The sequence below is a fragment of the Marmota flaviventris genome, chromosome 6, assembly GCF_047511675.1.
Source record: "Marmota flaviventris isolate mMarFla1 chromosome 6, mMarFla1.hap1, whole genome shotgun sequence".
NCBI classification, from domain to species: Eukaryota; Metazoa; Chordata; class Mammalia; order Rodentia; family Sciuridae; genus Marmota; species Marmota flaviventris.
In genome coordinates this window covers 54,069,780-54,087,745 of record NC_092503.1, presented here as the reverse complement: position 1 = coordinate 54,087,745, position 17,966 = coordinate 54,069,780, and the positions used below count along the sequence as shown (strand labels likewise).

The 17,966-nt window shown below is 41.9% G+C and overlaps 1 protein-coding gene across 1 annotated transcript in view; it reads left to right on the top strand.

The window, feature by feature from the left end:
* LOC114086904 (uncharacterized) overlaps positions 1-17,966 on the top strand; it is a 102,666-nt gene that overhangs the window by 60,727 nt on the left and 23,973 nt on the right. Inside the window, exons 19-26 of the mRNA XM_071613798.1 lie at positions 274-476; positions 2,499-2,654; positions 4,561-4,654; positions 5,358-5,492; positions 12,684-12,841; positions 14,020-14,131; positions 15,486-15,535; positions 15,881-16,057. Of these exons, the coding sequence (XP_071469899.1) occupies positions 274-476; positions 2,499-2,654; positions 4,561-4,654; positions 5,358-5,492; positions 12,684-12,841; positions 14,020-14,131; positions 15,486-15,535; positions 15,881-16,057 (1,085 nt within the window). The remainder of the gene's footprint in view (positions 1-273; positions 477-2,498; positions 2,655-4,560; positions 4,655-5,357; positions 5,493-12,683; positions 12,842-14,019; positions 14,132-15,485; positions 15,536-15,880; positions 16,058-17,966) is intronic.

The window sequence follows — 17,966 nt, the reverse complement described above, 5'->3', positions numbered from 1 at the left end:
TTGTCTTTATTTAGACTGAAAACATTTATAATAATGATAACGACAAATGTCTTTGTATACATTAACACAGCTCTATTAGGTAGTTATTATCTGGTAGTAACTAGTAGATATTGTTATTATTTTTATCCCTACTTTACAGAGATGGTATCAGGGCTGGGACTTGAGCTCAGGAAATCTGGACCCAGAGTCCATGCAATGACAGCATTTCAAAAAAAAAAAAAATGAAGTCTTTTTTTGTGTGTGTGTTTTGAAAGGTACTTTGCATTCTTTCAGCTGTTTTCAGCTAGAGTGATGGGAGATCCCTTTCTCGTGGAAGAGACAGGCCTGCTTGCACTCACATCCGCAACAGACGAAGGACAGAAACAGGGTCAACATCCTCACATGCTGCTCCTGGAGACATTTTCCAAACTTCTGGAACTCCTGACCCTCCGCCACCGTCTGATCGCAATGAGTCTTGAGAGTGCACACCTAGCTCGGTTAGTAGGGGGACCAAGGAGCCAGGTGAAACGTGAGCATTACAGCAAAATGAGGGGAATAAATGACAGGCCCGGGCCTCCCCATCTATAAGCCTTGCCCCAGAGTGAGTGTTCTAATTGGCTAAAGTGATCACCTAGCATGTTCTAGCCCTATTTTGTATTTTATTTAGAGACAGGGTCTCACTGAGTTGCTTAGGGCCTCACAGTTGCTGAGGCTGGGCTGGCTTTGAACTCACGATCCTCCTGCCTCAGCCTCCCAAGCTGCTGGGATTACAGGCATGCGCCACCGCACGCATCCATAGCACATGACTTTTTAATTGATGTTTAATACTGGTTTACCAGTTTTTCTGCTAGCATCTGTTCCCTGAATGCAAAAAGCCCTGTCCACATTGTTTACCATGATATCCCATTACCTGGTCTCTTCGTCTGTTTTGTGCTGCTATAACAGAATGTCTGAGACTTGGGAATTTATAAAGAATGGAGATTTATTTCTCCTGGTTCTGGAGGTTGGGAAGTCCAAGGTTGAGAGGCTACATCTGCATCTGATGAGGGCCTTTTTTTTTTTGGGGGGGGGGGTACCAGGAATTGAACCCATAGGTGCTTAACCACAGAACCACATCCCCAGCCCTTTTAAAAAATATTTTATTTAGAGACAGAGTCTCACTGAATTGCTTAGGTCCTTGCTAAGTTGCTGAGGCTGGCTTTTGAACTCATGATCCTCCTGCCTCAGCCTCCCATGCTGGGATTACAGACATGCACCACCTTGCCAGGCATCTTTTTAAAACAATTAATATATATATATATATATATATATATATATATATATATATATATATATATATATATATAAATGACAGTAGAGTGTGTTTTGGCATGTTATACATACACGGAGTATAACTTCCCATTTTTGTGGTTGTACATGATGTGGAGTTATATACTCATATGAACTCCATTTTTTTCTTTCTTTTTAAAAATTTGTTCTGCTTAGATATACATGTCAGTAGAATGTATTTTGACATATTTTTACAAACATGGAGTACATCTTATTCTAATTGGAATCCCAGTCTTGTGGTTGTACATAATATGGAGATTGATTGTGGTGTATTCATGTATGTACATCAGAAGGTTGTGCCAGGTTCATTCCACTGTCCCCCTTGATCTCAGACATTTATTCTCCAGAACTCTGAGACAATATATTTCTGTTGTTTAAGCTACTAAGCACTTTGTGTGTTTCTGTGGCACTTCGTTACAGCAACCTGAGCAAACTGACACAGGTGCCAATTGAACTTCCTGCATCAACTTCTCAAGATGAGAAATGTGTGAGAACAGGGGTGTGGAGACTGGGAGAACATTGTAGACATGTAAGGCTGAGATGCCAGAGGGCCACCTGGCATCTGCTACACTGCAAGCCATGGAAACCTGGGACTGGGGCTGAGAGTTGAGTCAAGTTAGACATGGGAGTCACAGAGTCTTACAAGAGGGGGTGATGTTAGGGCCTGGGGTTGGATAGTCGGCTCAAGGAGGGGATGCAGTAAATGAGAAGAAGGTCAGGTCTAGAACTCAGGAAACACCAGAATTTGAAAATGAGAAAGATTGGGCAGGAGCAGGAGCATAGTGATCTTGGATCTGGGACAGCACAGATGTTTTCTTCAAGGACAGGGTAGAGAGGCCAGCCAGGAAATGCACCGCGAGAAAATGGTGAATGTTGAATGGGGAGTGACATTGGTGACCTCGTGAGGGCTCTGGGGACAGAAACCAACCTGGAGGAAATGAGAGTGGTGGAAGTGCCCAAGTGCATCTCCTTCTACTTTGACTGTGTTCTGCAGCCCGCAGTGGTCACAGCAAGAGCAGAACGCAAGGCCTGGGGGGGGGGGGGGGCTCATTCACTTCCCACACTGTATTTGGCCAACTTTTGTTTGATTTTTTTGCTTTTGTGCTTTTTTAAGTGTCTTGGTTTTATTATGATTACTTTCCTTCAGGAGAAAATATTAACACATGGCCTTGGCTCTCCTTTTCTTTTAGGCACTATAAGGAATTGGCTGAGGAGATGGGGTTTGAAGAGTTCCATTTATATCTGAGGCCCGTTCACTTTGAATTTGCATCACCCAGGGACAAAATGGACCAACCACCTCCTGCCTTTATAACGTCTCTGCTGGAGCACAGTGGTCGGCTAGACAGGTGAGCCTGGGAGGGCCAGAGTGAAAAAAAAAAAATTTACTATAATGGTGGAATAAACAACCAGTGGGGACAATTTATTTCACCCATGGACAAACAAGATGAATTGCACTTCTAAATTCTCTTTCTTATGCCCCATCTGCCATGTCAAGCACATTGCCAGAAAGAAACCCTGTTTATCAGCTACAGACCTTGAATCTACTGAGTTGGGGGAAGGAATCTTCTTCCTTATACAGAGGCAGCCTTTAATGTGTGGGGAGGAGAAACTTCTGCCTCTCTCTTCTTGCCTTCTCTGCTAATCTGCCCTTTCCCCTAGGGTCCCAGCTGTCTCCCTGGAGGTTTCTGGTTTTAGCTCTGCCCCAGGGAAGGCAAAGGTGACTCCCAGGAGGGAATCACCCTAGTTTTGCTAATGTGGATCACTGCTCTAATTATATTGACATGCTAAAGGACTCCTCAGCGTGTGGCTGGAACAAAAAGGGTTAGGATGGTAGAATACAATACCCTCAGATTACCCAAGGCACTGTGGAAATTTTGGACTGGATAAGTCTTCCTTGGGGGAGGGGGACATCCTGTGTGTCTTAGATAATTTAGGAGCCTGCCTGACTTCCACCCACTAGATGACAGTAGTACCCCCACCACATATTCTATCCTCCCCCAACCCCCACCCTTTGGCTCTTCCTGACAATCAAAGATGTCTCCAGACATTGCCAAATAATGCCCTGGAGGCAAATCTCCCTGACTCTATTTTGTCACTAGTTAAACCAAACCCAGAATGCACTGACGATACAGAGCTATGCCACAGAAGCCAAGGCAGGAAGTGTGGTCAGGCTCAGGTCTCCAACTGACAAAAGTCAAGTCGGAAGCCAGGCTATCTACCGGTTCCTCAAGGGCCTCCTGCTGTGAAAATAGGAGACCTTTTTGTTCAGCTGGAATCCACCAATCAGCACAAACTGCCTGAGTGTTCTGTGCTCTGGTCAGGTGGTGATTGGTCCTCCCAGTGATGATCCAGAGATGCTACAAGACAAGAGGAGCCTTCTGACTCACCAGGGGGGAGGTGCATGCAACTAGAACACTTGTGTCTTGAGTTTATATTATGTTATCTATGTTAATTCCATGAAGCCACCACTTTGGAGGGCCACTGTAACAACTGCATATGCCAGATATGAGAATAGTGACTTCCGTTTTAAAAAGCACATTTACGCACACTACTCTGTTTCGTATTTCCATGACCCTATGAGATGAGCAATATCCTCATTTACACAGGAGGAAACAAAATTGACTGATATTAAATTACCCAACAAAATCTCATAGTTATAGACAATAGACCATGTCCCAAGATGAAAATGTGACTGCAAAGAATATTTGGGTGACTTTTGGAACCACAAGAGAGTGTGTTCCAAGGAGGAAGTCAGCAAGGTGTCCTGAGCAGGCTCGGTCAAGAAGGTGGGAGGAAAATAGGAGGGATCAGGAGAAAAGAATTTCAAACATGGAATGGTTACCACGACCAAACTGCAGAGTAAGGACTGAAAAGACTCCAGAGGCCTTACAGGTTTTTGGACCAGGAATTGAACTCAGGGACATTCAATCACTGAGCCACACCCAGCCCTATTTTGTATTTTATTTAGAGACAGGGTCTCACTGAGTTACTTAGCGCCTCGTTGTTGCAGAGGCTGGCTTTTGAACTCACGATCCTCCTGCCTCAGCCTCCTGAGCCACTGGGTTTATAGGTGTGCACCACTGCATCTGGTGAGCCCTTCCAGTTTTAAGGTTGAAATATCTTATATAAAACCCACAATTGCTGGTGCTGCTGATGTTCCAGATCTGATCTCGTGCCATTTGTGCCATCCGAAGGGGCATCTCATGACACATACTATGTCACATCAAAACAACCTCATATTTCTTCTTGCAGATATTCTCCCACTACACTTGCCTTAGCCATCTCTGAGGTGGATGATAACCAAGTTGGCAAATTTAGTTTTTATACGAAAGAAGCCATCCTTAAGGTCAGTTATTTATTTATTTTTTCCAAAAGAAACTGAAGCAAAATAAAGAATTTGCTTATGTGTTTTTTAAATCAATATTTAATTCATATATATTGACTTCCATTTTTAAGAAATGCTTTACTTCATTGGTAATAACAATGGTATCGCCTTGTCCTTTGCACATTGACCTGGTTTGAACCATGTAGACTGCAACACGTGTATAATGGCTTCTTTAGATAGAAAAAAGAAGCACATGTAGAGGGCCATCTTTGCATCAGGCTTTTAAAATATACACTTATTATTTGGAGTTTTTATATGACCTTTTTAAACTGGATGGGTTTTCCCTGCCCCAACAGTTGGATTTCTTTGCTTCTCTATGTGTTTTTGGATTTTTCTTTTCTTTTCTTTTACCATGGATCTAATCTTGGCTTACCAGAGCCCACCACTGTACTTCATCAGAGCCTGCCCATCCTTTCCTGACCACTGGGGAAACCTCATGGTGTCCCGGTACAGGACAAACCAGGCCTAAGGACTGCCTTGCTGGGATGAAATGCTGTTGGGGAGAGAGCAGACTCAGTCTCGTGGCTGAGGAACAAGGATCCCAGCTCATCCTGCAGTTAAATTCATACATGAATTTATATGTTGAATAAGTGATGATCTCAACCTTCAACTTCGCCGATTTATGGAAGCAATTCCTAATGCCTTTCACATTTTCTTCCTTCAGCTCTTGTCCCAGTCTGGAGTGGAAAATATGCAAGTGACCCTCGCATGTCAAGCTGCTCAGAAAAATGCTTTGATGGTGGCAATTCAACAAGCATCCTTCTATCACAGGACAGTGGGCTGTCCTGCTGATGTCAAGGTCAGCCTACATAATGCAGAAGCCAGACTCACGCTGCCGCTATCACCAGCTCTCCCGTCTTTCCCTCCCTCCCTCCCTCCTTCTTTGTATGTTGGTGATTGGTTTTAGTGAAAGTCAATGTCCATTGGTTATGTCCAGTGAGGTGATGTAATTGCAGCTGGACATGTTCTTTCCTTTTCTTCCTCCTTTCCTCCCTTTCTCCTCTTAGTCCCTTTTTTCCTCTTTCCTCTCTGTGTAGGAAAAACAAACTTAGATTCAGTTTCTCATCCTATATACTCACAAGAAAAATCACCCTGTGACCCCAAAAGGTGTGGGGACTTCTCCCCACCAGCAAGCAAGCAATGAATTCTGCAGAGGACGCCAGCTGGGCATCTTCTAATTCAATTCAGTTCTGACACCATCTACCCGAATGTAGCATCAGATACCACAGGTGAGGGCTCAGTCCCAAGACTGCTCCCATTTCAGATCCAGTCACAAGTCTGGACCACCAGAACTTCTGGCTGACTGGCTACAAACTGGGGTTCCCACAACCACATTCCCAAGTTTGAGTACATTATACCTGCTTCCCTCCACCTTCTGAGTTTCAAGTATTTCTTTTGCCAGTTGGATCCTTATCACCTAGATTCTTTTTTTTTTTTTTTTTTTCCTTTCTTTCTTTTTTTCCCGTACCGGGAATTGAACCCAGGAGACTTTACCACTGAGCAACATCCCCAGCCCTTTTAATTTTTTATTTTGAGACAGGGTCTCACTAAGTTGCTTATGGCCTTGCTAAGTTGCTGAGGCTGGCCTCAAACTTGTGATCCTCCTGCCTCAGGCTCCTGAATCCCTGGGATTACAGGCATGCACCATGTGCCGGGCCCTACCTGTAGGGTATATTCTTGATTCATTTGCTCCCAACTCTTCTGAGACTTTGCTTCATCAGTATGGCGAGCGGTGCTATTAATAATTATTCAGAGGTGGATTGTCTTTAAATGCAAGCATATATTTAATCACATCAATCATTAAATATAAACAATTAATGCAAAAAGTGTTGGGTGTGCAGGAGCACCCCAACTAGCATTCAAAGCACACTAATTAAACACTATAAGCAAATCACACAATCCCAGGGCAACTAAGAGTCCCAAAATACCTCCGATGCCATGCAACTTCTTTTAGCCAAGGAGCAGATGTTGTCCTTGTCTGGTGGTTCTTTCCAGTCAATGGCTGGACATCAGGGAAGGGTGGAGCCAGTCCAGAGATGGACAGCAAGACAGCCAGCCTCACTGATGTCCTTGGAGCAAAACTCTTCGATGTGGCAGGACCAGCAATTTAAATACAGTTCCAAGTTGGTGGTGTATGTTGGTGATTGGTTATAGTGAAAGTCAATGTCCATTGGTTATGTTCAGTGAGGTGATGTAATTGCAGTTGGACATGTTCTTTGTGCATGTCCACGGAGCTGTGCTCCCTATCAGTTGTAACCAGTCATTGCTAAGCATGTCTATGGCCAGTGCCCCTCACAGCTCTTCATCAATTACAAGCAGACAGGACTAAGCAGTTCAATGGCTGCTGTTCCTATGGCCACCAACTTAGTGAGTCCCAGCATGTCCCAGAATGTCTATGGAAGATGCTCCTTACAATCAGCTACCTGCTTTCTCGACTTCACTTTCAACTCTCCAATTGTGGACAGGCTGAACTGTTTTCATCCTCTCCCATAAAGCTTGTTGTCCTTGTCCTTCTATGTGCCTCTCTCGCCAGTACCCTGATTAGGATCTCTTCTTCACATTTATGTTTACTGAAAAGATAGTTTTTAACTCCTTGTCTTCCTGTACTAACACCCCATTTACTATAGCTGCACTCCCTCCTCCATCACCCCTCTCACTAGATTCAGCCTTGACTTTCTTATTAATTAACCCAGAAGATGCCGTTTAGCAACTTGACCTGACTTCTTCCCTCCATTTAATGCTGTTGACTACCACCTTATCCTTGAGGCTCTCCTTCCTCGGCTTGCCTGACTCCACTGTCTCCTGGCTCTCTTCTGTCTCTTTGATTGTTCCTTCTCAATCTCTTGGAGTGGGACCTCTCTTCTCTCCCAGCTCTTAGATGTTGGTGTTTCCCTCTATTGTGCCTCAGAACACCTTGGCTCTTCCTTTACCTGTCCTCCATGGCTATTCTCATCACCTCTTGAGATTTAAAACCTGTATATCCTAAACCAATACATGATCAACTTTCAAAAATACATCACTTCATAGAATCTCTCTACTAAGCCCCAAACTTGGGTGTCCAAGTGCCCGCTAGACAACCTTTTTGGGGTATCCCATAGGCATCTCAATTCAACATGTACAAAGGGAACTCATTTCTCTCCCATATGGTTCTTTAGTATTTCCATTCTTGGTTAAGTGACCTTGGATCATACACTCGATCACTAACTCTTACCAATATCATATTGTAAATATTGATTGAATATGCCCCTTTTCTCCATCTGCATTATACCTGCTTCCCTCCAGTTTAGGTTAAACTCTCATTATTTTTGTGAGTGTGTGGTGCTGGGGATTGAACTCAGTTCCTTGTGCATGTGAGGCAAGCACTCAAATTGAGCTATATCCCCAGCCTTCATTATCTCATTTTTTATGGTTATAATGGCCTTTGAACTAGCCTCCACCTCCTGGGCCCTTGCCTTGTACCACCATATCTGCCTCCAGTCAGATTTCCCCTTCACACAGTGACCAAATTATCCACGCCTTCAGTGACTCTTTGTAGTCCAAATAGTAAAGCTCAGCCTCCCTAGCTATGTATGCATGGTCTTCACTACCCGGCCCCAGCTTCCAATCCTGCCACTTCCCCTGCACTCTAAGGGCCCTAAATATTTTATGCTGTTTCACATCTCCATGGTTCTGTTCAGATTTCCCCATAATATTTTTCCTTTCCTTTCAACAGTCTATCTTCCCTACCCCGCCCCTTTGCTTTTATTTATAGGATTCTACTCATCCTCCAGTATTCAACTCAACCCAGTTATTACTTCTTTCAGGAAGTGTTCATGTCTATTTTAATTCTGTTAAAGTGAATTTTGTGACTCCTTCATAAAAGTATACTGTGAATGTGTATGTGGGGGTGTATACACACATACACATACACACACATAACATACGCAGGTAATATGTGTGTAGCTTCTCTTATAATCACAGGACAAGAAGGGGAGTGGTGACAAAACCAGCAGGAATAAATTCTGGATACAATAAAAGGGGACAAAAGGAAGGGAAGGAGGAGAAAAGAGAGAGAGAACACAAAATCAAAGGAAATATTTCAAGAAAGAATGAGTCACCAAAGATGTAGGTGACAAATATGAAAAGATGTTCAACATGATTAGTCATTAGAGAAATGCAAATTAAAACCCACTGAGAAACATTTCACATCCATTTGAATGGTTAAGGTTTCCGACTGACCATCTCAAGCGTTGGCAAGGATGTTGAGGATCTGGAACTCTAGTACACCGTTAGTAGGAAAACAAAATGGTACAACTCCCTTGAAAAATGGTTTGGCAATTTCTTAAAAAGTTAAACATAAACGTACAATGTGATCCAGCCATTCCATCCCTAGGTATGTAACCAATAGAAATGAGTGTATGTGTCTGTACAAAAAAAAAAAAAAATGTTTATAGACGCTACATTCATTATAGCCAAGAACTCAAATGTCCATGAATGGTGGAATGGATAAATAAATTGTGATACATCCTACAATGTACTACTAGTAGACAATAAAAAGAAATCATTGATATGTACAAAAATATGGATGAAGTCCAACCAAAAAGAGCATTACTGTATGACTCTATTTATGCAAAATTGTAGGAAATTCATTTGAACCTAAAGTTTCAGAAGGCAGAGCAGCTACTGTGTGCAGAGGTATGTGTCAGAATCCCAGTAACTTGGGAAGTTGAGGCAAAAAGATCACAAGTTCAAGGCCAGCCTCAACAACTGAGAAACTATTTAAAAAATAGATAGATAGATAGCATTGGAGATGTAGCTCTGTGGTAAGGTATCCCTGGGTTTAATTCCTAGTACCAAATTTAAAAAAAAAAAGAAAGAAAAGAAAGCAGACCAGGGAAGGGAGCAGGTGGGAAGGATGGCTGTGGTGATTAGTTTGATTGTGATAATGGTTTTACAGTTGAATAAATTTGTCCAAACTTATCTGATTTTACACTTTAAACATGTGATGTTTATTAAGTGTAAATTATTTCTCAATAAAGTTATTATTTTAGAAAGAAATAATTCTGTAAGTTTGAATGGAGAGGTAAAACCTAGATGGTTAGGGATTAAAATGAGGTCATTAACCTTCACAAAAGGTCACTTGCTCTACTAACTCCAGAGCAAGTCTACTAATTGGTTTGAAGTAAAAGCTCCAGAGAGGGCCAGAGTTAAGGAGCAAGAGGCTGACAGAAGTGTCCAAGGAGTGTGTATTTATGGCTCTTGCATCAGTCTGCTCATACTGCCACAATAGAACACTACAGACTAGGTGACTTCAACCACTGAAATCTACCTTGTCACAGTTCCAGGGTGAGAAGTTCAAGATCAAAGTGCCATCATGGTTGGTTTCTGGTGTGTAGCTGACTTTGTGGCTTGCAGATGGTGGCCTTCTGCTGTGTTCTCTTATCAAGGAGTGAAGAGGGTGGTAGTGATGCGGGTGAGGAGAATCCATCAGGGCCAAGTCCTGTTTCCCCAGATGTGAAGACTGAACACCTAAGAAATGCAGAGGCAAGTGTACAACGCAAGTTTTATTAAAGGATGGGACAAAGATAGACTTCTCTGTGGAGAAGGGACCCCAGAGCTGGTTGTCTGAGGAAGTGGGAGTGTCCTGCCCCTTTTATACATTTTAGAATTCCTCTTTTCATGGCCTCTCTCCCACCATCCTGCATAAGTGACAAGTGACCAGAAGGTGGGCCAAAGGTAGATTGATCCAGGCAGGAAGGGAGCAGCCCAGGGGGCATTAATTAACAACTTCTACAACTCCCTGCAAGGAGGCGCAATTCTCTGGAGGCAGGTCACCTTGGCAACAGTAGGAGGAGGGGGAAGTGCTCTGGAGGTAATTTTCTGACCCAAACATTCCTTCCCTACACTGACTATCTTTTTGTCCCCTGGCCTCAGGGGGAAGAAAGGAAGGGAGAGTGCTGAGGTCTCTTGCCCTTTGTCATTGGGCACTAGCCCTATTGGATTAGGGCCCTACTTCCATGACCTCATTTAAATTTTCCACCTATCTCCAAACACCATCCTATTGGGGGTTAAAACTTGAACACGTGAATTTTAGAAGGACACAAACAGCCCATAGCAGTTCTTTAAGAAGTTTGGTCAGAATTGAGGAGGAAAGTTGAGGGAGTAGGAGAAATAAGGAACAATGAGAGAGGTGGACACATTTGTAGGAAGGAGTTGGAAAAAGAGGAAGGAATTGAAGATGGAACTGAAGGGAGAGTGCCGTGAGGAGATCAGGAGCTCCTGTGGTGCAGGCTGGCAGGAAGCTAAGTGATGGAACTACGTGGGCTCATGGAATCCTCTCCAGCCCCATGGGATGGGTTTGGTTCCAGGTGAGGAAGCAGATTCTGAGAGGGGAAGGAAGAGAGACAGGGTCACCTGCGAAGTGCCAGCATCAGAATCTCCTGCAGAGCAAGGACTCTTCCCTCTCTTCCCACTCACAACCTTGTAGGACCTCCCCAGTTTCCTGAGCTGGTAGAGACTCCTATTTCCCGCAGACTGGAAGACTCCAAGGATTTTGGGGAAAAAAATAAGGTTGGAAACTCTTAAGATGTTCTACCTAGGATTTTTTTTTTTCTTTTTGCCTCACTCTTCTTCCGTCTCCTTTAGTAATTCTGATATAGGGAATCTCCTTGATTCTTCCATAGAAGAAGAATGGACTTTCCTTTGAAGATTTAGCTTTTTTCTTTCGCCAGTAGTTTAGAAAACTATACCGTTCATTGTGCCTCACAGCTCCATAACAAATGGAGCTGGAAGATACTCATTTTCCTTTTTTTCTTTCCTACCCCTCCTTCCCTCCTTCCTCACCCCTCCCTCCTTCCACTTCCCTCCCTCACCTCTTCTTTCCCTCCTTCATAGCTACGGGTGCATGGTAGCATTTATTTAATTTTTAATATTTTTTATTTGTTCTAATTAGTTATACATGACAGTAGAATGCATTTTGATACATCATACATAAATGGAGTATAACTTCTCATTCATCTGGTTGTACATGATGTAGAGTTACACAGGTCATGTAATCTTATGTGCATACATAGGGTAATAATGTCTGATTCATTCTACTATCATTCCTATCCCTATGCCCCCTTCCTCCCTTCACTCCCCTCTGTCTAGTCCAAAACACCAATATTCTCCCCCATCCTCATTGTGAATTATCATCCGCATATCAGAGAAAACATTCAGCTTTTGGTTTTTTGGGATTGGCTTATTTCGCTTAGCATAGTATTCTCCAGTTCCATCCATTTACCAGCAAATGCCGTAATTTCGTTTTTCTTTAAGGCTGAGTAATAGTCCATTGTGTATATACAGTTTCTTTATCCATTCATCTGTTGAAAGGCATCTAGGTTGGTTCCATAGTTTAGCTATTGTGAGTTGAGCTACTATGTGGCTTCATCACTGTAATATTCTGATTTTAAGTCCTTTGGGTATAAACTGAGGAGTGGGATGACTGGGTCAAATGGTGGTTCTATTCCAGGTTTTCTGAGAATTCTCCATACTGCTTTCCACAGTGGTTGCACTAATTTTCAGCCCCACTGGCAATGTATGAGTGTACATTTTCTACCATATCCTTGCCAACATTTATTGAGGATTGGCAAGGCAGCATTTAAATCCCACCTCCATTTGCTTAGGTGCCCTGAGGGAATCTTCCAGATCTTATAGCTGTGAAATCCATCAGCATTATTTCTTGAAAGGTTATTCCACATAGCACACTACTCCTAACCACTTTGTAGAATGGAGAATTTTCTTATAGCACTTTAGACAACAGTAGTCTATTCTGAAAATAGTCCTCCTTAGTGCCTCAGCCCTTTGTTGTGCAAAGTGGTATCTCTTTTCCTCTTCTTCCTCTCCCCCTTCTCCTTCTCCCACTTACTCAGGCATTACTTGTGCTTGGGGTCAGTTGTGGCTGTGATGTAATTTTATAGGGAGCACTTACACATCTAACCAATTTAATTCACTGTGATTTAAAATGTTTTAGGAAGTAAGTGCAGAACTGAAAAATCATGGCAGAATGAGTCCAACCAGAAGAAGAAATTCCAGAATTGTGAATGACTCCGAAAGCTTACTGTTATCCCCAACTCCAAAAGTCCCAAATAACCTTACGCACTCTTCAGAAAGATTTCAGAGGACCAAAAGGTATTGTACCTTATGGGAGGATTGTTTAAGATAATAAAATTATCCTCTTTTAATTCAATTGATAATATTGTGTTATGGGATTGAAGAAGCCTAAACTCCCAGAGTAACTAGTATGTGTTTTATTTCTTTAAGAACCTCATATGAAGACCTGTGTGAACACTGGGAAGGCTCAGCTCCTTCCAGTATACCCTAGTCTATGAAAGAAAGTCACCTGGTCTTAATTTAAGCCTCTTCTTTACTCTCTGTCCCTCTAACTCTCTGTCTCTCTCCTCTTTTCTCTTTCTCTTCCCTTCCTTCACTCTCTCCTCTTTCTCTGTAATTGTTCATACTCTTTTTTAAAAAATATCTTTGTTCATATATTTATTTATTTATGTGGTGCTGATTATCGAACCCAGTGCCTCATGCATGTGAGAGAAGTGCTCAGCCATTGAGCTACAACCCTATCCCTGTTTATACTCTTTTTGCAAGCAAGACATTATTAATAGGACACTCTAAATTTTCCGTAACTCTCTTAAATTGAGAAGCCCAGAACTTCCCTCTGTATTCTAACAAAGATTTTGCTATTGTTTATATAATAAGATGGTAACTGGTCACAGAGGCATGGTCTCCAGAGATATGTCTATAAATCAGGATGGCCTGCTATGTTTTGAATTCTTTTCACCATGACAAAGAAAGAATGATGCTTACATTCTGTAATAATTGTGATTACTCTGAGTATTTTATTGGAGCCATACCAAGGACACTCACAAATTTAGACACTGGCAAATTTAGAATGGAAAAAAAAAAAAAACAGGCAAAGCAACTCTACTACTCAAGATGCCACTGACTTGGCCAGAGTTCAAGTGCCTTCAGTCCACATTCCCAATGTGTGGATAGAAGATTAAGATCAGTGTGTTTAGTCAAGGGGACCCTTGGAGACCACTTCAGTTCAGGTAAAGGGCACATTGGGCCAGGCTTGATGTTTGGGATCAAGAAGGGACGGCTGTCATATGGTTTAGGCATTATATGTCTCCAAGAAGCCTGGAGCACATCAACATCTTTGGTGAACAATCAGAAACACTTGGAGCAAGAGAGAACCATGGAGCCCTCCTGCTGTGACACCCAGAACATGAGTTGTCCTTGTGTCACGTGTCCTCTTACCTCCCACCTTGGCTCAGATGCCTCTGTTCACTTCTCAGGGCTCCAGAGGCTTTTGTGTCTATTCAACTAGAAAAGGTGGGGCTGCGGGACATGATGCTGACCGCCTTTCACCTCAGGAAACAGACCATGGCCGGCAGAATGAACAGCCCTGTGAGTGCGCAGAGATAAGAGCTCCCCACAGTTCTGGTCCTTTTGCATTTGAGCAAATAAAATTTCTGAACTTGGGGTCTGTGGCTTTCAACCTATTTGGATGGGACTATTGAAAATACAAGGAACCGATAAAGGAAATCCAATAGAAATCAAATAAATTCAAGCAGGTTATAGTCAGGTTTTTAAAAATGCTTACAGTTTTTCAAGGCCACATTTTGTTTTGTCATTTTCTAAACGGGCTCATTTCAGCACGTGCTTTGAAACATTTATCTACTCCTGAGGTAGGTTTTGGGTTTGGGTGGCTTAGGTAAGGTGGGTAAGGGCTCTGATACTTATTATCTTGGTTTTTGAGATACTTCCAACATGTTACTGTTTAAGAGTTTTCATACTACTCTAATCAGTTGAAAAATATTATAAAATTCAAACCTTTAATTAGTTAAAACCATTGCTTAATTTTGTGAATAGCATTTTATTATTCATTCATTTTGATGAGGAAATGATTATGCTTATGAATAGTTATGGTGGGAAATGAGAGGTTTATCTCTAGGCTTTGTCCTTACTTGTGACTAAAAAAAAAAAAAAAAAATTAAATTTGCCTAACCTACTTCTGCAAATGGGTATGATGAAGGCCAGACATTTTAACTACTGATGAATAATCATGGAGGCAAAGGGCCCCTTCTAATAAGCAATTCTCAAAAAATAGTGATAGAGTGAAAATATAACATTAACTATCCTTCAGCATTATCCAACACCCACAGATCAAAAATAATTTATGCAATATAATGATCAGTTAGTTTTGCTAGGATCTGGGATTTTAGCCTACTTGCATGTTCATAAGTTAGCCTGCTAGCAGAAGACACAAGACTTGCAGGTCAGAGGCAAAGAACTTTATTGCTTACAGCAGAGCAGGTAACATGAGTTCTATATTTGTGTCAGTTGTCTTTACCTCCCAAATCCCACAGGGACAACTAGGAGGAGCCTACACGTGCCCACTAGGTTTGTGTCATAGTTGAAAACACTAAGCTTGGGGAACCCACCTCTTTTATAGCAAGCCTGCTCATTTTCCTAGAAGGAGACATTAACTTATCCCTTAAGGCGGCTCTCTGCAAACACAACCCTGAGAAATGATCCAGGTAGAATGATCAGGACCTTGCATTCTTGACATACTTAGAAATATGCGATAGAAGAGACACAGAGAAGAGGGTATCCCAATAAGCTTACCTCCAGAAAGAATGTCTCAGTTGTGTGGCCTTTTCCTGCTTAAAGTTGAAGTTTGTTTGTACACATGTACCAGGTTGGGTAGTGCTTATAGCCAACCATCTAATAGAAGAACTATCATTTTCTTTTACCACAGGATGAAATTGGAAAACTCAAGAGGGATGTTATAATTGAATATTGTCAAAAGTAAGTATTGTATATGTGATAACACACGCTGATTTGTTCTGAATGCAAGAATCAGTAAGTGGTATTATGCAGAAATTCAGACAAAAAGTGAGGTTGGTTTTGTTTAAATAAATCACATGGCTATTGGATAAAATCAAGTTAAACTGACCTCTCATATGCAAAGCACCAAGAGAACACTTTAAAGTACTTTGAAGAAGTTCATACCTCTGCTTTCAAGCAACACCACATGGAAATTTCTTTTTGACACAGATGCTCTATTCCTCCAGGGAAGTAGATGCTGAAACTTTGATGAGAAGGGAAACAACTTGGATTTTCCTTTGGGACATCATCTCTTCTGACTTTCAGGTTTAACCGCCACATGTCTCACTATGCTCTTCGGAGTCAGATCATGGCACACTGTAATAGCCTGAGAGCCCTCCTGGAGGATTTTCCTACTATCAGGGATACCTTTTTCATGGTGGGGCAACCACAAGAAAAGAAGGGATCAAGTGATTCCAAGGAAGGCCTCAAAGCTGACCTCAGGTATGTAAAATCAGAGACAAAGTAGAGTTTGTCTTTCTACTTCCAAGGCACCACCTTTCTCCAGGAAGAGGTGTGTTTAGTATGAAAATATTTTGCTGCTATTGTTTGGATCTTAAGTGTGTTCCAAAGGTCCAAGTAATAAAGGCTTGCTCTCCAGTGTCGCGTGGGTCCTAGGCCATGGGGGTATGAGCCAAAATAACTGAGAAAAACAACTTAGAAGGAAAGACTCATTTTGACTCACAGTTTCTGAGGTTTCAGTTTATGATCAGCCGGCTCCAAGGTATAAACATCATGGCAGAGGGCACAGCAGAGGAAGGCTCTCGTCTCATGGCAGCTACGAAGCAGAGATAGAAAGAGGGAGGGAGGAAGGGGCTGGGGATAAGATATTCTCTTCCAGGGCACATCCCCAGTAACCTGTTTTCTCCAACTCAGCTCTGTCTCCTACAGTTTCACAATCTCCCAGTAATGCCATCAAATTATCAGTTCATTAACAGATTAATCCAATAGTGAGGTTAAAGCCCTCAAGATCAATCACTTTCCAAGAGCTTCACCTCTGAACCTTGCTACACTGGGGACAAGCCTTCAACATATGAGCCCTTGCAAATCCAAACTATAACAGGGATTTGCCCTTGAAAGGGATATGAAATCTTGATCTCTTCCTCTTTTTCTTTTGCTTCCTGGTCATGAGGTGAATAGTTTTGCTCCTCCAGGTGCTTCCAACAAGACTCACTGCCTCACCCAAATAATGGGGCCAACTGTTCATGGACCGAAACTTCTAGAACTGTTAAGCCCAAATAAACCTTTTCTATTTATAAGTTGTTTATCTTAGGTGTTTGCTAAGTAATGAAAATCTTACTGACACTTTTGCTCCTTTTACTGTACTTGACTTTGATAGTCTGGTCTAGAAGCACAAAAGAAAAAGTTTAGCACGCTGAGAAAAAAAGCATTTTTGTATTTGAATCCAAAAGAAGTTCATTGTTTATGAGCTGTTTGACTGCTTTTTTCATCAGTATAGTTTTGCTTTCTCCTGGGGAGCTCATTTTCGTTAGTCACAACCATTTACATAGCTAGCATGTAAAATAAGTCAACAAAAAAGTAAGTTTGATTTTGAGCTGTCTTAGATTCACATATTCTATAATAATAATATAATTATATAATAATAATCTAGAAGAAATACTCAGAAAAAACAATGATATGCCAGTGCCTTGGACAAATTAAGTGTCCTGTTTTCCTCTGGTGGGACAGACATACAGATACAGATGTAGATATAGGTATAGTGACAGAGCACAGCTGCTTCATATATTCTTAAAAGGCTTTATCCGGTTTTCTGAAAGACTTTAACTCAGCCTGCTTAAGAGTTCACCCCCACCCCCTTCCTGGATGGAGGAGTTAGCATACCTGAGCAGTTAGTAACCTCATTTCCTTAAAAAAAAAAAAGGGTGTGTGTGTGTGTTATATAGTATACAGTCTCCAAGGAGAAGCAAACACACCCTTATAGGGTGAGCTTAACCTCTGCTTCTGTTTCTGCTTCTGGAGTTTGAGAAACAGGAATACTAAAATATGATCATGGACTGGACAGATAGAAGGGATTTAAGAGATTGTTTGTATCAGATCACTCACTCACGCACTCATTCATTCATTCATTCATGCATGCATGTGCTATTCAACTATCATTTATTCCGTGTTTACTTAAATGCCAGGCACTGGCATTTACAGGATAAGTCATTGGTTCTGGCAATAAATTCCATCTAGTTGGGAAAAGCTGTGTAAACAAACAAGTAACTCCAGAGATAACACATTAGAGGTGTGTACAAAGACCTATGAGGGAATGTTTAACTACTCAGGGCCTCTGGAGGAATTCAAAGAGGAATGGACAGGAATGTTGGAGTTCCCCAAGAAAACGGAATGG